At 47.3% G+C, this 24,508-nt stretch overlaps 2 protein-coding genes across 13 annotated transcripts in view; one reads left to right on the top strand and one right to left on the bottom strand.

The window, feature by feature from the left end:
• Positions 1 to 327: 327 nt before the first annotated feature.
• On the bottom strand, positions 328 to 19,173 carry LOC100145764 (tachylectin-2). Of its 3 annotated transcripts, XM_018094973.2 has the most exons (5): positions 19,014 to 19,173; positions 13,993 to 14,176; positions 3,551 to 4,403; positions 2,497 to 2,677; positions 328 to 583 (listed from the first exon to the last, which is right to left on the bottom strand). In XM_018094973.2, exons 3-5 carry the CDS (start codon positions 4,255 to 4,257, stop codon positions 380 to 382), a joined length of 1,092 nt encoding a protein of 363 aa, XP_017950462.1. In that variant the 5' UTR covers positions 4,258 to 4,403; positions 13,993 to 14,176; positions 19,014 to 19,173; the 3' UTR covers positions 328 to 379. The 3 variants fall into 3 exon arrangements, with proteins under 3 accessions (XP_017950462.1, XP_017950457.1, XP_017950459.1); XM_018094968.2 differs by lacking the exon at positions 13,993 to 14,176; XM_018094970.2 differs by lacking the exons at positions 13,993 to 14,176; positions 19,014 to 19,173 and adding an exon at positions 9,028 to 9,135.
• The window catches only part of dctn1 (dynactin subunit 1), a 44,099-nt gene continuing 28,742 nt past the window's right edge, over positions 9,152 to 24,508 (top strand). For 6 of the 10 annotated variants that reach the window (XM_004911296.4, XM_004911295.4, XM_004911293.4 and 3 more), the window contains exons 1-4: positions 19,492 to 19,598; positions 21,025 to 21,273; positions 23,759 to 23,837; positions 24,028 to 24,059. In XM_004911296.4, the coding sequence (XP_004911353.1) occupies positions 19,521 to 19,598; positions 21,025 to 21,273; positions 23,759 to 23,837; positions 24,028 to 24,059 (438 nt within the window). In that variant the 5' untranslated portion in view covers positions 19,492 to 19,520. Of the gene's footprint in view, positions 9,387 to 16,245; positions 16,355 to 19,491; positions 19,599 to 21,024; positions 21,274 to 23,758; positions 23,838 to 24,027; positions 24,060 to 24,508 lie in introns of those variants that run through there. The other 4 variants (XM_004911298.4, XM_012955766.3, XM_012955765.3 and 1 more) reach the window with 3 other exon arrangements.

The raw sequence follows: 24,508 nt of genomic DNA, 5'->3' as shown, positions 1-24,508 counted from the left end.
GAGACGGCCTTTCCATAATTCGGAACTTTCTGGATAACGGGTTTCCAGATAAGGGATCCCATACCTGTATATTATATTGTTATGGATGTAACTCTGACACGTAGGAAACAGATCACTGCAGGGTTAAATCCATGTATATTATTTGCTACATACTGCCAGTAATTATAGGAGAGTGGATTTCATATATTGAGTCAGTATGAGCTATTTATATAAAGTACCTGCCCCAGGCTACCCCAGGCTACCCCAGGCTACCCCAGGCTGCCCCAGGTTACCCCAGGCTACCCCAGGTTGCCCCAGGTTGCCCCAGGCTGCCCCAGGTTACCCCAGGCTACCCCAGGTTGCCCCAGGCTGCCCCAGGTTACCCCAGGCTACCCCAGACCTACGGAGTCACATCTTCTTGCTTGACCACCAGATCAAAGTGGGAAACCCCATTCCAGGTTCCAGAGACAGTGGCTTCGTAGCCAAAGAGGGTTCGGACTGTAGCCCGGTAGGGGATATTGATTTCTGCCTTTCTGATCGTTGCCTCCAGGCGCACGGCTTTGCCTCCTTCTACCTCCACCTCTGTAGCTGCAGAGAAGGAAACCTGTAGTAAATCAGATAAGAAATCTAAGGTGGAGCAACTAGGATTAGTAGCCACATAGTAGTTACTACGTTGCCCACACATATGTTATACAATAGCAGTACAAGGTATCACAGGGACATGGTTGCACCCTGAAAATTACGAATACTCTCCTTACACAGGGGCCCTCCTGATCTAGGGGTGCTCTAGGTGTGTCCTGCTCTTGGTGCCATGACAATGGTTCAGAAGGATTTTCGCTAGCCCTGATCCTGTGACTGTAGTACTAAACTGATGGAGTGTCCATTGGAATGGCGGCCTCGCTAACTCCTCATTGGGGCAGAAGCTGCTCAGCTAGATGGACTATCTTTGACTCGCACCCTCTAAGACAAGCTCTGCAGAATCTCCCCTATTACTAGTTGGAATAGTCGAAATGTATATGTTCCCATAAGGCAGGTTTCCTCAGGTCTTTGCTTCATGGATTATCTCCAAAAATCAGCCAAAGAGGCCAAGGGCAACTCCTCCCTAGCTTTTATCCGCTTCATAGGGCAATCCGCTACCCTTAACTGACACCGGGGGTCAGACTGGGGGGGGTGCGGGTCCCACTGGGGTTACTGCCTCAGGGGCCCCTGCACCCCCCAATGGGCCCCCACCGTGGCCTTCACACCCCACCCCCCACAGGTGCTCCCACCACCCTGCCTGATTTTAACTTTGTAATGCCCACTTATGGTCAAAACGCGTAGGGCAATCCATGCATTAATTTTGTGACTAAATAAACTTTTTTCTAACAGTGTACATTCCTCCCCATGTTCCATAGTGCCCCCCCACCCGTCCGACCCCCTCCCCAGGCACGTGTAAATTAAACTTACCTCAGTGCGTTGGGGGGAGGGAGACCGGCAGCTCAGGGAGCACCCTGCAGGAATTGGGTATGGGCTGCTGGGGGGCCCACCGGGTTTTTTCCCAGCCCAGTCTGACCCTGTAGGGGGACCACCCCTGCTACAACCATCCACACTAAAGGCATTCTCTATACCAGGGTCCCCAACCTTTTTGTACCCTTGAGTCACATTCAAATGTATAAAGAGCCGCAAACATGCAAATGATTTCTTGGGGTGCCAAATATGGGTTGTGATTGGCTATTGGTAGCCCCTATGTGGATTAATAGCCTACAGGAATTCAAAAATAAGCCCCTGCTTTGGGGGCACTGGGAGCAACATCCAATGGGTTGTAGCAATAGAAACATATGATAGGCAGGGTAGAGAAGGGGGACTGAAGCAAAATGAGCAATGTTGGACTCCTGAGGACCACCAGGGATTCTGACATCAAGGCCCCCCATATACATGTTCTAGTCTGGCTGATTCTGCCAATACCCCCTCTTGTACGTCTGCAACCACATGAAGGATTCAACCTGGAGCCATGGATGTCTTTGTACTATTTGCTTACAATGTAACTTAGAAATAAATCCATAAACATTTGCCCAATGCACGGAATGGGGCGGAGAAGCAGCATAAAACCATAAAATGGCTCATATATTTCATGTCTTGTTCGCTTTATGGCTTCCCGCACCAAGTTTTATATCTCCATTCATACCAAGGGGCACTCACTTCTTAACACGGGTGGGTTCAAATTGCAGTAAGTAAATGCTTAGCTGGTACTTTTAGCTTTTAGACTTATTTATTAACCAGGTGCAATGAGGAAAATGCAAAATTGGGTGTCAGTGACCCGGGCAACCAAACAACACACACAGTTAGGGTTCTATATTATCGTTTTTTTATTATTACTTACCTTCCTTATCAGACCCTGAGTTCAGACCCTTTCCCATATATTTTAGGATTAATTACCTAGTACTGCCTCCCTGGGGTTTCATTTAATATGAACGGGGCAGGGTGCAAAGAGCAAAAATGGATGCAAAGCGCATTTCGCTCAATGTATGAAGCTCCTACCTCTCTCTCATTGGTGCTGCTGAATTTCCAGTTGTGCGTTGTGCTTCTGTTCAGAGACACCTTGGTCTCTGTGTCACCTATGAACGGAATCCCGGCTGTAAATGTCATTTCAGCACCAACTGCAACAGTGAATCCATGCTCGTGGGTAAATTCACTCACTTCCTTTATGGTTTTATTGAATCTGCCAACATTATACAAACACAGACACATCAAACTGATTGGGGCTCATTTACATCCACAGTTGCCATTCCTACAATTTCCCAGCAGTCAGTTGCACATAAACCCACTTTCATTAAAGGTACGGTATGGGACCCATTATCCAGAATGCTCGGGACCAAGGGTATTCGGATAAGGGGTCTTTCCGTAATTTGGATCTCCATACCTTAAGTCTACTAAAAAATCAATAAAACATTAATTAAACCCAATAGGATTGTTCTGCCCCCAATAAGGGGTAATTATATCTTAGTTGGGATCAAGTACAGGTACTGTTTTATTATTACAGAGAAAAGGGAATCATTTAACCATTAAATAAACCCAATAGGGCTGTTCTGCCCCCAATAAGGGGTAATTATATCTTAGTTGGGATCAAGTACAGGTACTGTTTTATTATTACAGAGAAAAGGGAATCATTTAACCATTAAATAAACCCAATAGGGCTGTTCTGCCCCAATAAGGGGTAATTATATCTTAGTTGGGATAAAGTACAAGTTCTTTTTTATTATTACAGAGAAATCAGTTTTAAAATTCTTAATTATTTGATTAAAATGGAGTCTATGGGAGATGGGCTTTCCGTAAGTCAGAGCTTTCTGGATATCGGGTTTCCTGATAAGGGATCTCATACCGGTACTTGCGTCAAAATGTGCTGCATGCACTTCTCAACAAACAATCTCTTCAGTATGGAGGGAAGGGGACAATAGGATAGAACAGAAAGAGAGTAAGTGAGTGAAAGCTTAGGGTAACGTTACTCGTTCCCAATAATATTTCTTTATGGGACTTCTGTAGGGTGATGCTGGTAAGTGGCCCAATTCCATCAACCTATTTGCCGAGTACTTACGAGAATGTGGACTTTAATGGTGTGGTGCTCCTTGCGTTATTGTAGACTTGCTTCTCCACCACCTCGATGCTCTGGGAAAGGGTTTTGGCGGAATCAATAAGGAAGTCAAAGCCCAAAATACTTTTAATAGTTTTATCCCTTGTGAAGTTGGTGAAGTGAAACTGATGATAGTGGCACCCCAACTTTTCAGCCTTATCCACATATCGACTCCCTCTGTTGGCCGGAGGCAGCCCTCTGTAAATGTATCCGTTACTATTCTCTACGCACCATAGGTACCCGTCGGGGGTAAAACGTATAAAATGGGTATAATCTTTCCAGCTTCCCTGGCCGACTATTGAACTTGTGCCAAGCCAATCATCAGACGCGCTGGTTGGAGGGCTTCTTTTGCGAAGGTCGCCCGAGGGAGTCACCACATACAACATTCCCTCTGGATCGAAAAAATAAGCAGAAAAATCGTTCCATATGCGATCGCCAATCTTTGTAGCTTGTTCGTAACCCCAGGAGATATTTTCATTATTTGGCGCCGGGCCCTTGTATAAATGGCCGCTCTTTGTGACTGCATATAGATCCCCGTTTGGGTGGAACAACAGAAATTTATATCGATTCCATTCGCCTTTCCCTACTTGTCTGTCTGGGGATATCCAGCTTTTGCCCTGCTCAGATGGCATAGACCCCTGGTAGAGATTGGAACCTGAGATGACGTACATATCCCCGCCTGGGTGAAAGGCAACATGGTCGGCATGGCTGAGCTTTCCTGCAGTAATGGCTCGGTCATAGTAGGAATCCAAATAGTTTTTTGGCGGTCTCCCAATTCTGACGGTGCCATCATCAGAGACTGTAAACAAAACAATTCCTAAAATTCAAAACAAACATGATTAGCTGTACATTAATTAATTACCCCACCTACAGCAGCCTGCCCTTTCATACTTATATAATTACTTATATTATACATTACTGGATCAGTTGCGGTAGCAGGTAAACTGGTTACATTCTCCATAAAGCAGGGCAGGACTGCTGCTTACAATGGGGGGATCAGATAGGATCTGTGCCACTGTGACAGAATGCTCTGTTATACAGATAGCTAGAATCTCAGCCATAAAGCAGGGCAGGACTGCTGCTTACAATGGGGGGATCAGATAGGATCTGTGCCACTGTGACAGAATGCTCTGTTATACAGATAGCTAGAATCTCAGCCATAAAGCAGGGCAGGACTGCTGCTTACAATGGGGGGATCAGATAGGATCTGTGCCACTGTGACAGAATGCTCTGTTATACAGATAGCTCGAATCTCAGCCATAAAGCAGGGCAGGACTGCTGCTTACAATGGGGGGGATCAGATAGGATCTGATGACTTGATTCAGAGTATCTAACCTGAGACATCATCTTGCTGCTCTCCCTGATTGGCCTCCTTGGGTTTAGCCTGTGATGAGGTTGTTAAGCGCTGCTCCATCTCCAGTTTCAGTTCACACACACACACACACACACTGTGCCACTTTCTTTACCTTTTATATGTGAACTTGAGACTTACTGTAAGTTTATTGCCCCATAACATTTAAAGATTAACATACGGACAGTGGAAGTGAATGGCTTTCAATCACCCCCCCCCCCCCCCCCATATACCCTGAAACTGCTTCTATTTCCCAAGGAACCAGTTAATGAGCACTTGCTTTATATACACCAATTCATTTTCAACTATTGATGGCTGACTAATCTTAAAGAACATGTAAAGGTAAACACAGCTCCAGGGCCGGATGGGATTCACCCCAGGGCATTAAATGAGCTGAGCGCCCTCCTCTGATGATGAACCCGACGGTGCGAAACACGTTAGGAGAGTGGGCACCATGAGGCACTGGGATGCACCTTTCCATTGTTTCCTATAGGAACTCTGGTTTCCTCATCCATATACACACAGCCAGGTTAATTGGCTCTGGATAGACTGACCCTAGTGTGTGATAGGGACCTTAGATTGTAAGCTCTACTGGTCAGGGACTGATGGGAATGTGATAGGGACCTTAGATTGTAAGCTCACTGGGGCAGGGACTGATGGGAATGTGATAGGGACCTTAGATTGTAAGCTCTACTGGTCAGGGACTGATGGGAATGTGATAGGGACCTTAGATTGTAAGCTCACTGGGGCAGGGACTGATGGGAATGTGATAGGGACCTTAGATTGTAAGCTCACTGGGGCAGGGACTGATGGGAATGTGATAGGGACCTTAGATTGTAAACTCACTGGGGCAGGGACTGATGGGAATGTGATAGGGACCTTAGATTGTAAGCTCACTGGTCAGGGACTGATGGGAATGTTGATAGGGCCTTAGATTGTAAACTCACTGGGTCAGGGACTGATGGGAATGTGATAGGGACCTTAGATTGTAAAACTCACTGGGGCAGGGACTGATGGGAATGTGATAGGGACCTTAGATTGTAAGCTCACTGGGCAGGGACTGATGGGAATGTGATAGGGACCTTAGATTGTAAGCTCACTGGGGCAGGGACTGATGGGAATGCAATAGGGACCTTAGATTGTAAGCTCACTGGGTCAGGGACTGATGGGAATGTGATTATAGGAAATGGGGGTTACACTGTGCCTATATATTACATACCTCCCAACATTTGAAAAATGAAAAGAGGGACAACATTTTTGGCCACGCCCCCTTTTGTGGCCACGCCCCAATTACCACACCCCATTTAAAAAAAAAATACTCCTTTTATATAGATCAAATGGTGGGAGCAGACGAAAATGTGCTATACCCTCATACTGTACTACCTAAGGAAAACAATATAGCAACTCCTACATTAAAATACAAATATAGAGAGAAGGCAGTGAGTTATAACTAAGTACCAGTTTTGCCCCCCCCCATACACAGTAGCCCCCCCATACACAGTAGCCCCCCATACACAGTAGCCCCCCCATACACAGTAGCCCCCCATACACAGTAGCCCCCCATACACAGTAGTCCCCCATACACAGTAGTCTCCCAATACACAGTAGCCCCCCAATACACAGTAGCCCCCCAATACACAGTGCCCCCTATACACAGTTTCCACCCCACCGCACCCCGTACCTCCCACCTCCCATAGGCGCTTCGTCTGCTGCTTCGTTATGCCTCTCCTTGCGCTGCACGACAGGCCCTTTTATAAGGTTGCGCCCCATGCTATATATTATACAGTTACTGTGTGTATAGGATATGGGGGTTACACCGTGCCTATATATTATACAGTTACTGTGTGTATAGGATATGGGGGTTACACCGTGCCTATATATTATACAGTTACTGTGTGTATAGGATATGGGGGTTACACCGTGCCTATATATTATACAGTTACTGTGTGTATAGGATATGGGGGTTACACCGTGCCTATATTTATACAGTTACTGTGTGTATAGGATATGGGGGTTACACCGTGCCTATATATTATACAGTTACTGTGTGTATAGGATATGGGGGTTACACCGTGCCTATATATTATACAGTTACTGTGTGTATAGGATATGGGGTTACACCGTGCCTATATATTATACAGTTACTGTGTGTATAGGATATGGGGGTTACACCGTGCCTATATATTATACAGTTACTGTGTGTATAGGATATGGGGGTTACACCGTGCCTATATATTATACAGTTACTGTGTGTATAGGATATGGGGGTTACACTGTGCCTATATATTATACAGTTACTGTGCGTATAGGATATGGGGGTTACACTGTGCCTATATATTATACAGTTACTGTGCGTATAGGATATGGGGGTTACACTGTGCCTATATATTATACAGTTACTGTGCGTATAGGATATGGGGGTTACACTGTGCCTATATATTATACAGTTACTGTGCGTATAGGATATGGGGGTTACACCGTGCCTATATATTATACAGTTACTGTGTGTATAGGATATGGGGGTTACACTGTGCCTATATATTATACAGTTAACTGTGCGTATAGGATATGGGGGTTACACTGTGCCTATATATTATACAGTTACTGTGCGTATAGGATATGGGGGTTACACTGTGCCTATATATTATACAGTTACTGTGCGTATAGGATATGGGGGTTACACTGTGCCTATATATTATACAGTTACTGTGTGTATAGGATATGGGGGTTACACCGTGCCTATATATTATACAGTTACTGTGTGTATAGGATATGGGGGTTACACTGTGCCTATATATTATACAGTTACTGTGTGTATAGGATATGGGGGTTACACCGTGCCTATATATTATACAGTAACTGTGTGTATAGGATATGGGGGTTACACTGTGCCTATATATTATACAGTTACTGTGTGTATAGGATATGGGGGTTACACCGTGCCTATATATTATACAGTAACTGTGTGTATAGGATATGGGGTTACACTGTGCCTATATATTATACAGTTACTGTGCGTATAGGATATGGGGGTTACACTGTGCCTATATATTATACAGTTACTGTGTGTATAGGATATGGGGGTTACACTGTGCCTATATATTATACAGTTACTGTGCGTATAGGGTATGGGGGTTACACTGTGCCTATATATTATACAGTTACTGTGCGTATAGGATATGGGGGTTACACTGTGCCTATATATTATACAGTTACTGTGTGTATAGGATATGGGGGTTACACTGTGCCTATATATTATACAGTTACTGTGTGTATAGGATATGGGGGTTACACCGTGCCTATATATTATACAGTTACTGTGCGTATAGGATATGGGGGTTATGATATGGCACACTCATCAACCCTGTTTGGGGGTGATCTTTGACGCCAGTCTCTTCTTCTCTGACCATACTAACACCACTGTCAAAACCTGTGACTTTTTTTACGCAATATTGCCAAAATCCGTCCCTTTCTTTCTACTGTAACAGCTAGGCTGCTCATGCACGCCCTCATCCTATCCCGACTTGGCTACTGTAACCTGCTACTAACCGGCCTCCCTAATTCCCATCTTTCCCCCTACAGTCTATATTAAATACTGCTGCCAGAATTCTGGCCCTTTCCCTGCTAAAGTCCTTATCGTGGCTTCCCATTAAACAAAGAATATCCTACAAACTCCTTCTCTTAACCTTCAAAGCTCCTCATTCCTCTGATTTCCCCCGGAGAGAATCCTCCCTCAGTCTTTATAGAACTAAACTTAAAGACTCCCTATTGGAGCACTCGCCCAGCACCTGATCTGGGAACTGGTCCTTATATTGTAATGTCACCCACTGTCACCCACTGCCCTTATATTTGCCTATTTGTGTCTGTAAGTTACCCTCCCATATAGATTGTAACCTCTACGGGCAGGGACCTCCATCCTCTTGTATCATTGACTTATTGCAACTGTATCTTTTATTTATTGTTATACTGTGTATTTATCTATTATTATCTTATTAACCCCCTGTTTGTATTAATCTATTCTACTGTACAGCGCTGGGTACATAAGTAGCACTATATGAATAAAGATATACATACATACATACATACATACATGTTGGATTTGGCTTTGAGCTGATTGGCTCCTGCAGGTGAATCTTTCTAGCACTAGGACCACGCGGATCTGGCAGCCCTGAGACTGTGATGCTGCACTGAGAACAGACTGTGTCTGCGCTGGGCAGCCTCTCCGGCATCCTCTAGGCATCAGCAGAGCATCCTGGGTTTTGGGGGGGTACCAGGGGTAACCCCAACATAGGGCCTGGATCAATATGATGTGAAGGCAGGACAGGTCTCTCCTGCGCCAGGGGCAGCCATGCCAAAGCCATTGTATCTGGAGAGAAATATATAAGGAAGAATAAAGAGCGGAGGAATCCCACCAGCATGGCCCAGAGTAAGCGGCACACCTACAGCCGGGTAAGTGCACCCTGGGGGGCTACTGGCACCCACATAATGGGGAAGGGACAGCGGTTTCCTGGGGATCCCTGGTGGTCCTGTTCTGTCTCCATCCCCAGTGTGTGGCAACGATGCTGCTTTATTGGCCCCCTGAATCCCCCTAGGCTCATAAGGGGCTTAACCCCTGTAATGCCAATGAAAAGTGGGGTATTAGTTCTGCAGAGAGGGTTACATGTTTAACCTCTCGTTGTCCACCCCAGGAAGGAAAGTTTATTGATTCCTTTTTCTGCGCAGTTAAAGTTCCTTGCCAGAACCTGCAGAACCGGAGCACCAGTGTTGCCTAAGGATTGTCCCCTGGCCTTGCTGGCACTAAGAGATTTAATTTAGCTCATTCTGGCAGTATGTGTGGTGCAAAGGGTGATGCCAAGCTTTTCTGGTCAGATCTGTTGACATGAGCAACACTGGAAGGGTTAAGGTGCCAGCTAGGGTCAGGGGTTACAGACGTCATTTGTTTTTGCCGTCTGTGTCCCCCAATATTTGGTCACTCTCCCCTTTCCCTATGGATGTAACAAAACATTGCGGCAGCGCCAGTCACCCTATTATAGTTCCAGTAGTATTTAGCATTTTACCCCAAAATGTATTCCTTTTAGTACTACAGGCTGGGCCCCACAAACCTAGGAGGCCAGCCCGCCCCCCATAATCTGATGCTTTGGGGACCTTCACAGTTTGGGGGTGCTACAGTCTGAATGAGTAACGTGGGTACATCATGTACATTGTACTGAAACTTTATTGTAAACCCTGTGTCTGCTTCATCCATATCAGCCACTTGGACTGTCAGGGCCTGTTATGGGTTAAATTTGGCCGCATTGTCCCAATGTTGGCATTGGCAGCTTGGTTAAAACTAATAATGCCAGGCTGTAATGATACTGGCGCACTGTATGGGGGAATGAGGGTTGTATTGATGATGGTATAGGTACAGTACTGTAAGGGTTAATGGAAGCCAATCTATAATAACATTGGGTAGTCACACAGCACTGTATAGGTTAATGGGTTCAGTATATAATGATATTTGAGCTGGCACAGCACTGTATGGGTTACAGGGAACAGTCCATTCTAGCACAAAGCTAGCCTGAGGTCAGGCCGTGCTGACAGGGATCTGCCCCGGTGGCCTCTCCATCACTCACAGAGCCGCAGCCCAGTACAATACAGGAGCCAACAGCTATTCAGTCCCTTCTGAGGCCCAGCGGCGCTTACAGAGACCTGATCCCCCTATACCTGTGGTACTGGGCCTGATCCCAGGTTTGCTGGTTTATATTCCTTATCTGGAATAAGTACCCAGAGGCACAAACAGCCCCCCCAGCCCAATAAATAGTGACTGTCTGTGGCACCTTACAGCCCCCCTGGCATTCCCAGTACCCAGAGGCACAAACAGCCCCCCCAGCCCAATAAATAGTGACTGTCTATGGCACCTTACAGCCCCCCTGGCATTCCCAGTACCCAGAGGCACAAACAGCCCCCCCAGCCCAATAAATAGTGAGTGTCTGTGGCACCTTACAGCCCCCCTGGCATTCCCAGTACCCAGAGGCACAAACAGCCCCCCCCCCAGCCCAATAAATAGTGACTGTCTGTGGCACTTACAGCCCCCCCCTGGCATTCCCAGTACCCAGAGGCACAAACAGCCCCCCAGCCCAATAAATAGTGACTGTCTGTGGCACCTTACAGCCCCCTGGCATTCCCACTACCCAGAGGCACAAACAGCCCCCCCAGCCCAATAAATAGTGACTGTCTGTGGCACCTACAGCCCCCCTGGCATTCCCAGTACCCAGAGGCCCAAACAGCCCCCCCAGCCCAATAATAGTGACTGTCTGTGGCACCTTACAGCCCCCCTGGCATTCCCAGTACCCAGAGGCACAAACAGCCCCCCCCCAGCCCAATAAATAGTGACTGTCTGTGGCACCTTACAGCCCCCCTGGCATTCCCACTACCCAGAGGCACAAACAGCCCCCCCAGCCCAATAAATAGTGACTGTCTGTGGCACCTTACAGCCCCCCTGGCATTCCCAGTACCCAGAGGCCCAAACAGCCCCCCCAGCCCAATAAATAGTGACTGTCTGTGGCACCTTAACAGCCCCCCTGGCATTCCCAGTACCCAGAGGCAACAAACAGCCCCCCCCAGCCCAATAAATAGTGAGTGTCTGTGGCACCTTACAGCCCCCCCTGGCATTCCCAGTACCCAGAGGGCACAAACAGCCCCCCCCAGCCCCAATAAATAGTGACTGTCTGTGGCACCTTACAGCCCCCCTGGCATTCCCAGTACCCAGAGGCCCAAACAGCCCCCCCAGCCCAATAAATAGTGACTGCCTATGGCACCTTACAGCCCCCCTGGCATTCCCAGTACCCAGAGGCACAAACAGCCCCCCCAGCCCAATAAATAGTGAGTGTCTGTGGCACCTTACAGCCCCCCTGGCATTCCCAGTACCCAGAGGCCCAAACAGCCCCCCCAGCCCAATAAATAGTGAGTGTCTGTGGCACCTTACAGCCCCCCTGGCATTCCCAGTACCCAGAGGCACAAACAGCCCCCCCAGCCCAATAAATAGTGACTGTCTGTGGCATCTTACAGCCCCTCTGGCATTCCCAGTACCCAGAGGCACAAACAGCCCCCCCAGCCCAATAAACAGTGACTGTCTATGGCACCTTACAGCCCCCCTGGCATTCCCAGTACCAGAGGCACAAACAGCCCCCCCCCCAGCCTTCTGGGAAGGGACTGGGGCTGTGGGATAGCAGGTATAGTAGGGAGAGATGGTGCCTATAGTAGCAGTGGGGGGATAATAGCCTCTGGGAAGGGACTGGGGCTGTGGGATAGCAGATATAGTAGGGAGAGATGGTGCCTATAGTAGCAGTGGGGGGATAATAGCCTCTGGGAAGGGACTGGGGCTGTGGGATAGCAGGTATAGTAGGGAGAGACGGTGCCTATAGTAGCAGTGGGGGGATAATAGCCTCTGGGAAGGGACTGGGGCTGTGGGATAGCAGATATAGTAGGGAGAGATGGTGCCTATAGTAGCAGTGGGGGGATAATAGCCTCTGGAAGGGACTGGGGCTGTGGGATAGCAGGTATAGTAGGGAGAGACGGTGCCTATAGTAGCAGTGGGGGGATAATAGCCTCTGGGAAGGGACTGGGGCTGTGAGATAGCAGGTATAGTAGGGAGAGATGGTGCCTATAGTAGCAGTGGGGGGATAATAGCCTCTGGGAAGGGACTGGGGCTGTGGGATAGCAGGTATAGTAGGGAGAGATGGTGCCTATAGTAGCAGTGGGGGGATAATAGCCTCTGGGAAGGGACTGGGGCTGTGGGATAGCAGGTATAGTAGGGAGAGATGGTGCCTATAGTAGCAGTGGGGGGATAATAGCCTCTGGGAAGGGACTGGGGCTGTGGGATAGCAGGTATAGTAGGGAGAGATGGTGCCTATAGTAGCAGTGGGGGGATAATAGCCTCTGGGAAGGGACTGGGGCTGTGGGATAGCAGGTATAGTAGGGAGAGGTGGTGCCTATAGTAGCAGTGGGGGGATAATAGCCTCTGGGAAGGGACTGGGGCTGACCTTCTGTAAAGGTGTAGCCTCTATAGAGGGTGCCCATCAAGGTCCAGCACTGACAGAAAAAGGTTAACGTATCCCTGCTCTGGCAGTGCTATGGTTACTGTATGCGAGAAGGATGCAAGGCCGGAGGCTCTTTATGGTTGGGCAGCTTTTCAGGTTGATTGTGCCCGAGAGTCACCTGGCAGCAGAGCTTTTATTTGCCCCTACAGGTGAATGGACCACATCACATGCCAGGCATTCTGCCACCAACCACGTGGCAAAAAAGGGAGAGGAAAAAAAAGCCAGAAAGCCCTTTGATTCATATATCCCTCCTCATTGGTCATTCACTTCTACTGCCTCCAATTAGAGACCACCAATAGACAACTTACCTTCCCATTGATGTGGCATCACCAGTATTTCTTAGTACACCCATCCAGCCTTCCCGACTCTCCCTATTTGTGTGCTAGTTCTATTGTCAGCACCCTGCTATAGTTCCAGGGGTACCCAGGGCACAAATAAGCACTCACCCCAAATCCCCCCCTAACTGGCCTTCAGGCTGGGCCCCCTTAGCCCATAACAAGGTTACAGATATACAGAAACATTGGGGTAACAGTCACCCTGCTATAGTTCCAGGGGTACCCAGGGCACAAATAAGCACTCACCCCAAATCCCCCCCTAACTGGCCTTCAGGCTGGGCCCCCTTAGCCCATAACAAGGTTACAGATATATAGAAACATTGGGGTAACAACTTTATTGCATGTCTGAAGACCGTTTGCCCCCCCCTGGGGTGGAAAAGCAGGAAGGAGGGGGGGGTAAGAGACTCCGTGTAAATGTTGATTACAGTTTGCACACATACAAATCTCATTTGATTGGCTGGCAGGGCGCAGCGGGGGCTGTAGGCTGGGTACTTATTAGGGATTTATGGCGGCGGTTAGTTTGGCAGAATTACAGATTCGCTGGTTCATGACAGAGCTGCACGGCAGAATTAAAGGGCCGGGGACATTAGGGAAATAGAGGACAGACTGTTTCTTGGGGAAATGATCCAGGGAAAGACTCACCGGGGACACATCACTACAGCTGGGCCTTGTGTGAATGGCGAGGCTTCGGAGGGATGGGGTATAGTTGCCATGGTAACAGAGGAAGAACAGAAGCAAGGAGGAGGCATGGGGGGGCTTTGGAGGATGCCCAGTGTCTCAGCAGATGAGATGCTTTTCTGTGTTGGATACCAGGATACAGCAGGAACTGCCAGAAAGGAGAAACAAAATGCAGACATTTGTATGGTCACATGGGTACAGGCTAATAACCGATACTTCATTATTGTGTCCTGTACATCTGGGGCCCTCCAGCTCCCTGCATGGAATCAGGTCCCATCACTACATACAGTTACCCTTATACCTACTGTACTGAGGGGAAACTTATAGATCCAAGACTCAATTAGGCTAGAAATGCTCTACCTTATGTGATGGGTTCTCAGAGCAGCACCAAGGCTCCCACTGCTCAGGGAGGATCTTAGGGGGCTGTTCCTGCTGAATTGTGCTTAGTACAGGGGAATCCCTATGTGCCATAGTTTTATGGTATCTCTCTGTACAGGCTATGAGCAAACTTAGGGGGCTGTTCCTGCTGAATTGTGCTTAGTACAGGGGAATCCCTATGTGCCATAGTTTTATGGTATCTCTCTGTACAGGCTATGAGCAAACTTAGGGGGCTGTTCCTGCTGAATTGTGCTTAGTACAGGGGAATCCCTATGTGCCATAGTTTTATGGTATCTCTCTGTACAGGCTATGAGCAGACTTAGGGGGCTGTTCCTGCTGAATTGTGCTTAGTACAGGGGAATCCCTATGTGCCATAGTTTTATGTTATCTCTCTGTACAGGCAATGAGCAAACTTAGGGGGCTGTTCCTGCTAAATTGTGTTTAGTACAGGGGAATCCCTATGCTGCCATAGTTTTATGGCCCGGGAGCGTTTTTACAGCCAATAACTGGCCCATAGCCGGAGTAATGAATTGGAAGCAATAAACAGACCGAGATCAATAACCCGCTGAGCTCGCTGCCGCCCAGAGCAACAATCAGACGCTGTGCTTTAAAGGGGAGTTCTGTGCCAAGCTGAATTTCTTATGCGTGGAAAAGAGCCAATCCCAATGTGCCTACCAGACTTACACCTGCCCCTGTCAGAGGGAAATATTTGTGCCCCTTACCATTGCTGCAAGCCCACCCAGACTCATGCATGGCTTTGTAGTGCCCAGATGGCTACAACCCCAGGGATCCAGGGTGGGGCACAAAGAATTGCACTTAACTGGAACAATGGAGGTGCAATATGCACACAGCATCTTAAAAGGAGACATCATATAAAAATTAAGAACATACCAGTGAAATATACTCCTCTAAATATAGAAGGATTGTGCTTAAACAAAATGTTGTGTTTTGGACTGATTTATTGAGAAATCCCACCAGTCCCGCCCATCTGTTCCACTACCTGCTGGCAGCCATATGCCCACCCCTTACTTACCTGCAGGAAGGAGCACCCGTGGGTGCAAGGTGCATCAGAAGCCCAGACCGACTCCCTTGCACTGAGGAACCGGAGGGCTCCCTTGAGCAGCATGTTAATGTTCAGATGGGCTAATAAAGGGGCTCCCAGTGCCAGGTGGAGGTGTGATGGCTGCCCATCAACGTTGTACAAAGAACAGAAGCAAAGTAGGAATGGATAGGCACCCAGCAGGGCAGCACAGAATCCAGCGTGTTTGGCTAAAGCATTACTGTGGGTGTATGGGGGTTTATTGTGGCACAGGTAGGGCATTGGCAAAGCAGTAGAGGGTATGTGATAACTTAGTGAGACATTTATTGCTGTAGATGCTGTTGCTTAAAAGCAGGTACAACATGGGAGCTGAACAACCCTGCAGTTACTTAAATACAGACTCGACATTCTCTGTACTTGGTGCTCCTGGGCTGCTCTCCTCCCCACGGTCACAGTCGTTTGGAACCAGCTGACCATTTATTTCCCACAATGGTCTCTATGGAAAGCCTAAAGCAAAAGCTCTGGCCACTAGAGGGGGCACTCTCTCCCCATCAGACAATACATGGCCCTAATCGTGTCAGCCCCCTTGCTACAGGACCACTTTAATTCCGGTATCCCCTTTACGGAGTCACATTCAGCGGGGGAATAACACGGACCGGGACCATTTGCTATACATAAACGCGTTTCTTTCCCTTTATTATCACCACATCACTTCCAACTAAAGCTTTTCTTTCTACGCATGCGTAGCCAGCGCCCAGTGCGTTCCGAGCCTCGGTGCGAAAGCTGCGCTCTGATTGGCCAATGCTCCAGGCTCCGGGCGAGGCTTGGGACGCGCTTCTGTCACCGGTAGCTGTGTGTAATTCGGGCGGGCCTCGGTCGGAAAACAGAACCGGCGAATAAGTGTTTGGGGTGAGTGCTGGTACAGGGCCTAGGTGGGAATGGGCAGCTCGCACATACAGGGGATACAGCATAAAGGGAGCGCCCATAAGCACCAGCCTGGGCAATAGCTGCCCCTTATACACTGCCCCATTATAGGGTTCCCTGACAGCTGCCCACCCCCATCTCCTTACCTACCTCTCTGCCATATTGTCTCCTACCCCCCCCCCATGCATTATAATAGTGTCCCCCTGATATAGCCACCCATCAGCATGTATTGTATTGGTACAGCCTCATAGCCCCCCCCATGCATTATAATAGTGCCCCCCTGCTATAGGCACCCATCAGTATGTATTGTATTGGTACAGCCTCATAGCCCCCCCCATGCATTATAATAGTGCCCCCCTGCTATAGGCACCCATCAGTATGTATTGTATTGGTACAGCCTCATAGCCCCCCCATGCATTATAATAGTGCCCCCTGCTATAGGCACCCATCAGTATGTATTGTATTGGTACAGCCTCATAGCCCCCCCCCCCTTGCATTATAATAGTGCCCCCCTGCTATAGGCACCCATCAGTATGTATTGTATTGGTACAGCCTCATAGCCCCCCCCCATGCATTATAATAGTCCCCCCCTGCTATAGGCACCCATCAGTATGTATTGTATTGGTACAGCCTCATAGCCCCCCCCCCCTTGCATTATAATAGTGCCCCCCTGCTGTAGGCACCCATCAGTATGTATTGTATTGTATTGGTACAGCCTCATAGCCCCCCCCATGCATTATAATAGTCCCCCCCTGCTATAGGCACCCATCAGTATGTATTGTATTGGTACAGCCTCATAGCCCCCCCCATGCATTATAATAGTCCCCCCCTGCTATAGGCACCCATCAGTATGTATTGTATTGGTACAGCCTCATAGCCCCCCCCCCCCCTTGCATTATAATAGTGCCCCCCTGCTGTAGGCACCCATCAGTATGTATTGTATTGGTACAGCCTCATAGCCCCCCCCATGCATTATAATAGTCCCCCCCTGCTATAGGCACCCATCAGTATGTATTGTATTGGTACAGCCTCATAGCCCCCCCCCCCCCCCCTTGCATTATAATAGTGCCCCCTGCTATAGGCACCCATCAGTATGTATTGTATTGGTACAGCCTCATAGCCCCCCCCCCCATGCATTATAATAGTGTCCCCCTGATATAGCCACCCATCAGCATGTATTGTATTGGTACAGCCTCATAGCCCCCCCCATGCATTATAATAGTGCCCCCCTGCTATAGGCACCCATCAGTATGTATTGTATTGGTACAGCCTCATAGCCCCCCCCCCCTTGCATTATAATAGTGCCCCCCTGCTATAGGCACCCATCAGTATGTATTGTATTGGTACAGCCTCATAGCCCCCCCCCCCCCTTGCATTATAATAGTGCCCCCTGCTATAGGCACCCATCAGTATGTATTGTATTGGTACAGCCTCATAGCCCCCCCCCCATGCATTATAATAGTGCCCCCCTGCTATAGGCACCCATCAGTATGTATTGTATTGGTACAACCTCATAGCCCCCCCCCCCCCATGCATTATAATAGTGCCCCCTGCTATAGGCACCCATCAGTATGTATTGTATTGGTACAGCCTCATAGCCCCCCCCCCCCCCATGCATTATAATAATGCCCCCCTGCTATAGGCACCCATCAGTATGTATTGTATTGGTACAACCTCATAGCCCCCCCCATATATACTGGGCCACCCCATTATCCCGACAGATACCCACCCACACCAGGCATTATAGTGGCACCCCACTTAGTCTTCAGCCTACATTATAGCAGTTATCCCCATATATTACAATGGGACCCCTCCTGCTCAGTAACTATGTAACAGCCTGCCTGGTAACAGCATCCCCCCATAGCCACCCACCTTCATGCATTTTAAAATGTTGTCTGCTTTTGTCAGCGACATTCATTATAGCGGTTCTGCCCTATAGCCACTGGCCTCTCTGATCAATAAAAGCACTCAGGCCTCCAGCATAATATGGGTTTTCTTATAGTCACCCCTATGCATTATAACAGTACCCCATAATAACATTCAGCCACAATCAATAGAGATCAATCTAATGGCTGCAACTCTTAGGGGAGAGAAGGACAAAACCAAGGAAAGAAGAAGAGGGGGGGAGCAATCAAGTACTGGAGAGTAGGACATGGGGCATTTTATAGAGAGACCTTCCCCATAGCACTCAGGTACCCTCAAGTAGCCAATCATTCAACAATTTAATCAGTGAAATAAACCACCATTTATTGGCTCAAAATTAAACAAAATAATTCAAAAAAGCATACATACAGGTTTGTTTTTTTGAATTATCTTGTTTAATTTTGAGCCAATAAATGATTGTTTATTTCACCAATTAAGTTGTTGATTGATTATATATTCAGGACCTATCAGTGGGATATAACTTACAGATTCTCTTTCTTAAATCTACAAATATTGTTGTGTACACTCAGTAGCCACAGCCCCCACTGTGTGGTACCCGTATACCAGTCAGATGATTGCCAACATACCCATATCCCAGTCCTACCCCCAGTATCCATTGGCCCTATACAGTAAGCTAGAATTCCCCTCACCCATGCTTATATTAGGAATACTTGGCAATTAGATGGTAGTGCCTAAAACACTGCTTAATTGCAGTACTTACCCTCCTGTTTGTGTCTGTACATTACCCAGCCATTTTAAGTTTTATGGGTCAGGGACCTCCATAATGTTGAGTGCACAGCAGAGTACACAAGTCCCACTATATAAATAAAAGTACCATATGCAAACCTTATCTGCCATCAGCCCTGGCACAGCAAAAGGAACTCCCCCTCTTAAGTACTAATAGTTTTACCAGGGGTGGGGGAGAAACTCACTATGTAAATTGTACCCTGGCTAGTCACACACACAGCAGCCAATCAGAATCTTGCTTTCATTACTCTTGCTGCAGTTGACCAATACAAGCTCATTACTGATTAGTTACTGTTGATTCAAGTAGAGTTGTTTTGATTAGGTGCATTTAGCCCAACTGTGCCTCGTTTAGCAGCATCAGGCATAGCCAATCAGAAGCTTGCTTTCATGAGCCCAACATGCTTTGTGCTAATTAAGGCTAATTGATGTGGTATTCATCACATAACTCCTTTGCACCTGGTATAGTGAATGAGTGCAAGAGATGGAGGCAAAGGAGTTTGGGGGGCCAACCAGACCAGTATCATGGAGATCTTCTCTTGGTGGGGTATCAGCAAGAGAGGTGAGGAATGAAAGCTGTGCCAGTAGGGGGCAGCATGCAGCAAGTTTCAGTATGTGCATTTGTATAGCTTTGTATTAGGGTTCCTCTCTCCCCATCTAAACATTATAAATAAACATACACATTGAGCGTGGTTCATCAGCAGTATGTATGGCTTCTTAGAAACCAGTGCAGCCTGCATCTCTTGAGCCATAAGTAATACATAAGAGTTCTTTATTTTATGTCTGTACCTGTTTACAAGGGATTACCTGGCCATGCTAGTGAAGCTGATAGGGCTGATGGAGTGCTGTAGTTGCCCCTTTATGTACTAATAATGCACTGTTGTGGGGCTACATGATATGTGTATTATACAATCCATGCAAACAAGCAGAGATGGGCAGTCAAAGTGTGACCCACAATTCCCAGTGTCGGGCTGTAGGGGCAGTTTGCTGCAGTTCATGTACTGCAGGTTAAATAGCACTAGCAATCCTTGATTGCTATGGGTTACTGCACCGGTGCACATCTGTCCACTGTGTGTCAATCACTCTGTTCAATTGTTTACATTCTCTGCACTGCTGGTTCTTACTCCTGAAACCATGTAGCAGAAGCCTTCTGATTCACAGACAGAGAGGGAAAACAGACTTCTACATTGTTTCAAGAGTCAGGACCAGAGAACAGAGTGGGACAGACCGACACAGATACTAAGAGGGTCTTAGGATGAATGAACAATGGTTATAGAATGAAACAGAGGGATTAGAGAACTGAGTGCACAAGAGCTTACAATCTAAAGATGGAATGCTCTATACTGTTAGTTGATGTGAGACATGGCAGTGCCAGTGTTACTAGGAAGAGTCTAGTGTTTATCTGTATAATGGCAGTGCAGATTAATGGTGTATATAGCAGTGTGTCACACATGAGTCACATGGCTCCGCCCTCTCTGGGTGTGGCCGCTGCATCTGCCTGATGCCACATTAGACTCTTCCATCCTGAGAAATATCTACTGAGCTCCTGGAAGCTTTAACCAACCCCAACAGGGCGAGGGCACCCAGTGGCATGGGCCAGTGATCCGTGTGGCACCCATTCATGTTGGGGATATCACTGGCATTCTATTCAACAGCACAAATGAGTCTTAAATCTGACTCGGGCAAATCTGAGTGCTAATGGGGGCTTTCTATATAATGGCAACTAGGGAAGAAGAAGATGAACCCCCGGTGTAGGTGTAACTGCCCCTTTAACCTGTAGGAATGGAAAAATAGATGGATTTATATTGTACCTATGCCTGTATGTACATGGGAGAGAATCCCCCCCCCACTTGGCGGCTTTCACTGTAACAAACCCTACTTTCCAGTCAAGGGGTGCCCTGGTGATGTAACAGTAAGTGGGGGTGCAGAGTTCATCCAGGGAAGCTTATGCTTTTAAAAAGTCATTTTGTGCATGTTTTCTCTCTCAGACCCCGAGCTCCAGCGCCAGGATGAGTGTGGAGGCCACGGGCAAGCCTCTGAAAGTGGGCTCCCGAGTGGAGGTGATCGGCAAAGGATACCGTGGGACGGTGGCTTATGTGGGCGCCACTCTCTTTGCCACAGGGAAATGGGTGGGAGTCATTCTGGATGACTCCAAGGGAAAGAATGACGGCACTGTGCAGGGAAGGAGATACTTCACATGTGAGGAGAATCATGGGATATTTGTGCGCCAGTCCCAGGTAAGCACCGCAGGAAGCGGATTTACTGTAGGGTGCATCTATGTATAAACCCTAATATGTACAGTCAGGGGCCTATTCTGTTTGGTGCTACTGCTTGTGGCCCTGGGCCCCTTCAGCCTACCTCTCTTAGTTTAGCCAGTGCAGGTGTCTCAGCTCCGTTGTTAGAAATTACACTCTGAATTAAAGTATTGCTTTGGCTTTAACATACTGACGCTCCCTGTTAACTCTCTTAGCCTATATACCAGCAATGGACTATGGGCTTGTACCCATGAGCGTTCATACCTGTGTTTCTCTGCCGGGAAGAGTGAGAGGGAACCAGCAATAGCCTATATATAGGGGCGCCTAGCTGCCTGCAATATCCTTTAGATAGGGGCATGTGCCTAACAGCAATAGCCAATATACAGTGGTGTGAAAAACTATTTGCCCCCTTCCTGATTTCTTATTCTTTTGCATGTTTGTCACACTTAAATGTTTCTGCTCATCAAAAACCGTTAACTATTAGTCAAAGATAACATAATTGAACCCAAATGCAGTTTTTAAATGAAGGTTTACGTTATTAAGGGAGAAAAAAACACCAAATCTACATGGCCTTGTGTGAAAAAGTGATTGCCCCCCTTGTTAAAAAATAACTTAACTGTGGTTTATCAATTTCAATTTTCAATTTCAATCTCAATTTGTGTAGTCACCCCCAGGCCTGATTACTGCCACACCTGTTTCAATCAAGAAATCACTTAAATAGGAGCTACCTGACACAGAGAAGTAGACCAAAAGCACCTCAAAAGCTACACATCATGCCAAGATCCAAAGAAATTCAGGAACAAATGAGAACAAAAGTAATTGAGATTTATCAGTCTGGTAAAGGTTATAAAGCCATTTCTAAAGCTTTGGGACTCCAGCGAACCACAGTGAGAGCCATTATCCACAAATGGCAAAAACATGGAACAGTGGTGAACCTTCCCAGGAGTGGCCGGCCGACCAAAATTACCCCAAGAGTGCAGAGACAACTCATCCGAGAGGCCACAAAAGACCCCAGGACAACATATAAAGAACTGCAGGCCTCACTTGCCTCAATTAAGGTCAGTGTTCACGACTCCACCATAAGAAAGAGACTGGGCAAAAACGGCCTGCATGGCAGATTTCCAAGGCGCAAACCACTTTTAAGCAAAAAGAACATTATGGCTCGTCTCAATTTTGCTAAAAAACATCTCAATGATTGCTAAGACTTTTGGGAAAATACCTTGTGGACCGACGAGACAAAAGTTGAACTTTTTGCGTGTCCCGTTACATCTGGCGTAAAAGTAACACAGCATTTCAGAAAAAGAACATCATACCAACAGTAAAATATGGTGGTGGTAGTGTGATGGTCTGGGGTTGTTTTGCTGCTTCAGGACCTGGAAGGCTTGCTGTGATAGATGGAACCATGAATTCTACTGTCTACCAAAAAATCCTGAAGGAGAATGTCCGGCCATCTGTTCGTCAACTCAAGCTGAAGCGATCTTGGGTGCTGCAGCAGGACAATGACCCAAAACACACCAGCAAATCCACCTCTGAATGGCTGAAGAAAAACAAAATGAAGACTTTGGAGTGGCCTAGTCAAAGTCCTGACCTGAATCCTATTGAGATGTTGTGGCATGACCTTAAAAAGGCGGTTCATGCTAGAAAACCCTCAAATAAAGCTGAATTACAACAATTCTGCAAAGATGAGTGGGCCAAAATTCCTCCAGAGCGCTGTAAAAGACTCGTTGCAAGTTATCGCAAACGCTTGATTGCAGTTATTGCTGCTAAGGGTGGCCCAACCAGTTATTAGGTTCAGGGGGCAATTACTTTTTCACACAGGGCCATGTAGGTTTGGATTTTTTTTCTCCCTAAATAATAAAAACCCTCATTTAAAAACTGCATTTTGTGTTTACTTGTGTTATCTTTGACTAATAGTTAAATGTGTTTGATGATCAGAAACATTTTGTGTGACAAACATGCAAAAGAATAAGAAATCAGGAAGGGGGCAAATAGTTTTTCACACCACTGTATAGGGGCACATGGCTACCAACAATAGCCTATATACAGTATAGGGGTTCTTAGCTACCAGCAATAGCCTATATGTAGGGGTGCTTGGCTACCAGCAATAGCCTAGTTATTCTATAACTCTATTACACAAATTGTAACCACAAGGTGGAGCACCTATTCTGCTTGTTGGTCGGGTACAGCTTAAAAAAAAAAAAAAAAAAACACAGTGCAGAGGGGAATTCTGGGTATTGGGCTTTTTGTGTTGCTTTCCACTCCCTCTACCTTTAATCTATTCACACAAGGGTAACCAATCAGGTCTATGTATGTAAGTAGTGTGCCAGGGCTGCCCAACTCAGCGCAGCTAAATGCCCCATCCCTCCGGGCTGCTCAATGAAATCTCAAGAGGGCAGTGTCTGTTTCCTCTCTCTCACACTGGCTTCGGCAGTATTTACAGTTCATCCCTGTCATTCATATCTTCCAGATCCAGGTTATAGAGGATGGGGCCGACACCACATCCCCTGAAACCCCAGAGCCGGCTGCTTCTAAGGGTCTCAAAAAAGGTAAGCCTCTGTCTGACTGGCCCCTCCGTGGGGCTTATTGGGGCTGTAACTTTATTCTCTCTGCCGGAAACCCAATGACTGTATATAAACACAGAATATTCAGATTAATATTAAGTGAGTGTATGGGGAATCGTAGAGCTGCCTTTCTCCCTGTGCTGCTGACACCCGTCTTTCCCTTTTCTCTTTATAGATGTGTCGGAAACGCCAAAGAGCAGCAAACTGGTGAGTGTTTGCTCTGTGAGTGTTTGTTCTGTGCATAAGGGGAGCGCAGAGTCTCTCAGTAATGCACAGTTACCTGGTTCTGCTTACTCCCCCCTGTGCTGGGGGCTTTACAGGCAAGGGGTAACAGCTGAGCCGCTGTGGCAGTTACACAAATGTGCTGGTTCTGTATTACAGGCCAAGGCCTAAAGTGTCTCCTGTATCGTGGGAAGAACCTAAAGCTTGAGACTGTGCTGTTATATATAATGTTGGGATCTCGGTATTCTCTCTGTAAATATACACCTCTGTCTGTAAATCTTACAACGCCACGTACATTTGCCATTTTCCATAGCTAGTCCATGGGCTTGTGGAACCCTGCGGCTGCACAACAGTTAATTACTAGGAACGGTTCTGCTGAACTCTGGGGGAAAAGATTCTATAAAGCCCTGCAAAACCTGCAATCCTACAGGTAC

This window comes from Xenopus tropicalis, chromosome 1, assembly GCF_000004195.4.
Source record: "Xenopus tropicalis strain Nigerian chromosome 1, UCB_Xtro_10.0, whole genome shotgun sequence".
NCBI classification, from domain to species: Eukaryota; Metazoa; Chordata; class Amphibia; order Anura; family Pipidae; genus Xenopus; species Xenopus tropicalis.
This window is presented reverse-complemented; position numbering and strand designations above follow the sequence as displayed.

Bases quoted from the DNA above. Each gene is read 5' to 3' on its own strand.
- LOC100145764 (XM_018094968.2), bottom strand. From the start codon at position 19,035: ATGTACAGACACAAACAGGAGG. The intron at 4,404-19,013 runs GTAAGTACTGCA...TTTGAATTTTAG, and splicing joins GTACAGACACAAACAGGAGG to GAATTGTTTTGTTTACAGTC. The intron at 584-2,496 runs GTAGGAGCTTCA...GATTTACTACAG, and splicing joins GCAGCACCAATGAGAGAGAG to GTTTCCTTCTCTGCAGCTAC.